Source organism: Montipora foliosa, chromosome 14, assembly GCF_036669935.1.
Source record: "Montipora foliosa isolate CH-2021 chromosome 14, ASM3666993v2, whole genome shotgun sequence".
NCBI classification, from domain to species: Eukaryota; Metazoa; Cnidaria; class Anthozoa; order Scleractinia; family Acroporidae; genus Montipora; species Montipora foliosa.
In genome coordinates, this window is record NC_090882.1 from 5,695,265 (window position 1) to 5,697,764 (window position 2,500).

Genomic DNA, 2,500 nt, shown 5'->3' on the forward strand with positions numbered 1-2,500 from the left:
TTTTTATGCTGTAGAAGGTAGCTCGAACGATAAAAAAATGAAAATCTTAAAACATCACAATTGGGACAGGCGAAAGAGAATAATCACTTACTCTGTTTCCTTGTCCGAACTTCGACCTCTATGTTTATACCAACCTAAAAAGAAAACGAATCGAAAATACAATGTAATTTCTAGTAACAATCCAACTTCAAACTGCGAAACAAGCGACACTTAACTTTTCAAGAGTCCCGCTCTTTTCTTGCTGTGGTGACATTCTTTGATGGCATTGATCCACGTTTCCTTGGTTTCAGGTGAAGACGCTTGCAGGATGAATATTTCCGCTCCTCCACGCTTCCTCAACCAAACTGCCCATTTACAAGGATTGCTATCTATGGATTCCGTTTGGCCGATACCTTTGGTCTGTAAAGAGAGAAAGAGCGGTTGAATGTCCAAAGCAAGTTCGCCATGCATTGATTTTGCATTGTTCAGTCGAATGGTTGACTTAACAGTTCGTGTCATATTCGCAGCATTTTACTCCAAAGTGTTTTCCCGCGCTTTTCGTCGGACGCTCCGCGATTTCCCTTTGCAGCGTGATTGGCTTGTTTAATTACCTGCGTGTGTTGATTGGCTAAAAATATTCCTTGGTTTTTGGTTTTACAAAACCAATTGAAATCCATTCATTTATTAAGAAGTGCAACCGAAAAAAGAACCAATTACTTTCGCGAATCAAAAGGCACAAAAGCGCGGGAAAAGTGACGCCGTGAAGCAAGTTCCGATTTATTTTAATGATACTAAGTTGAAAGAATCTGTTAGAAGCAAAACGTGGCAAGAGCAAATCAAGACACTACTTGATTGTTCGCAGTCACGAGCAAAATGACACAACAGTAGCCCGCCTGTTGGGCCTCTTTATCAACTTCCTCTTTCTCTCTCTCTAATCCAAGATCTTGTAATCATTTACGTAGATTCTAGCATTTTTAGCAAAGCAAAGCTTTTCGCAAATAAAAGTAAAACAAAAACATATGGTGCTTTAATGATCCCCTCCATTTGCTTGCTCGTAAAGCAAGGAACTTTCTCCCTCCGCGTAAACCGGCCCTACCAACAACAAGAACAAAAATTTTCAGTATGCAATAACTCTCATATCTACCTTCATGTTGTGCATATATCTGTAAGCAGGAAGCCCTCCCTCTCTGGTCATAGGTTCACTAAAAATAATTATTTTCTCGAACAAGAAAACCCTTCTTTCTTTTCCTTTTGTCTTCGCTTTTCCATCAACGACGATAAATTCATCCTAAAAAACATGAGAAAATTAAAGACAATCTAAGAATATTACAAGGTGCCGCGAAGACCTGTATGAATTTTAATTTATTGGTAAGGACAATATTGTACGGACGGGCGCAGCAAGATTGTGACACATTCTTTGGAACTCGAGAAAATTGAATTCATGATCACCATTTTCTTCTTTTTCTTCGTATTGAATTGATAAACTTAACTTGCTCCTAACCTTAAACCTTCTCTACTTCAGAGCAAATGAAAGTGGAAATGTTAAAATTAAAGTCTTTCATCAGCTTTTATATGTGGTTTGCGACCAATCTGCAGAGACACTGATAACGATGCCGCAACGTAGAATTGCCGGTGGACGACTAAAAGGTGAGGTAATGAGATATCTTTTGCTATCGTCCACCAACATGGCGGCGATGACGTCACGTGAAAACCACCTTTTAAAGATTTAAGAAACGGTCCAGATAAGAACGATAGCAACAACGGCAACGAACATGTTGGAATTCCATTGGTATGCAAAAAGGTGATAACTTTTCTATTGTCTATTCTTACTTCTGATTGGCTTAAACAGCAAAAGTTAAACTTCATAACAGCAGTATTATATTCATCCTTACTTTCCAACCATCTTCCATCTTTCATCTGGTCTCAGTTTAAATGAATTCCACAGAAATCGTATGTGGGGAACATGTAAAATTGTAAACGTTTCTTGGCTTTTGTTTTCAACTCTTGTGATTGGTCAAAATCTTTTAACACAAAAAAAACACCCTTTCAAAGTGGGCTGTAAATGAATTTTATTGCGTTAACGGCTTTCCTGTAGGTTTATGCATTCTCTGTGTAAAAATGATAACATTCCTATGTGGGGAAAGCCCCGTTGCCGCCTAACAAAGGAAATTGCTATCCACCTTACACGGATCATTACTTAATCCTCACCTGAAGAATAAGTTCTCCGGTTTCGCCAGGGTTCACCTAAAAAATATAATTTAAAGTAAAATAAGATTAAAGTTTGACCTCGCTATCACGGCGTCTTGGGACTTCTCTTTTTGAAACGATCAAATTTTCAGTTTGTTCACAAAACACACTTACTTCAAAGCCTTGTAGCATTCCTACATTCACCATGTCATTTGTGCGTTTGAGAATTCTCAAGGCAACATCCAAGGCTTCCTAATGAGGATGGACAAAGAACTAGTGGTACTTAGCAAAAGATCTAAGATTTTTTAGAGCAGTTTTCAAATGACTTTTGAAA

The 2,500-nt window shown here is 38.2% G+C and overlaps 1 protein-coding gene across 1 annotated transcript in view; it reads right to left on the reverse strand.

The window, feature by feature from the left end:
- LOC137984282 (triple functional domain protein-like) overlaps positions 1-2,500 on the reverse strand; it is a 39,339-nt gene that overhangs the window by 13,707 nt on the left and 23,132 nt on the right. Inside the window, exons 12-16 of the mRNA XM_068831400.1 lie at positions 2,341-2,418; positions 2,188-2,223; positions 1,124-1,267; positions 216-399; positions 92-134 (exon numbers count right to left, since the gene is read on the reverse strand). Of these exons, the coding sequence (XP_068687501.1) occupies positions 92-134; positions 216-399; positions 1,124-1,267; positions 2,188-2,223; positions 2,341-2,418 (485 nt within the window). The remainder of the gene's footprint in view (positions 1-91; positions 135-215; positions 400-1,123; positions 1,268-2,187; positions 2,224-2,340; positions 2,419-2,500) is intronic.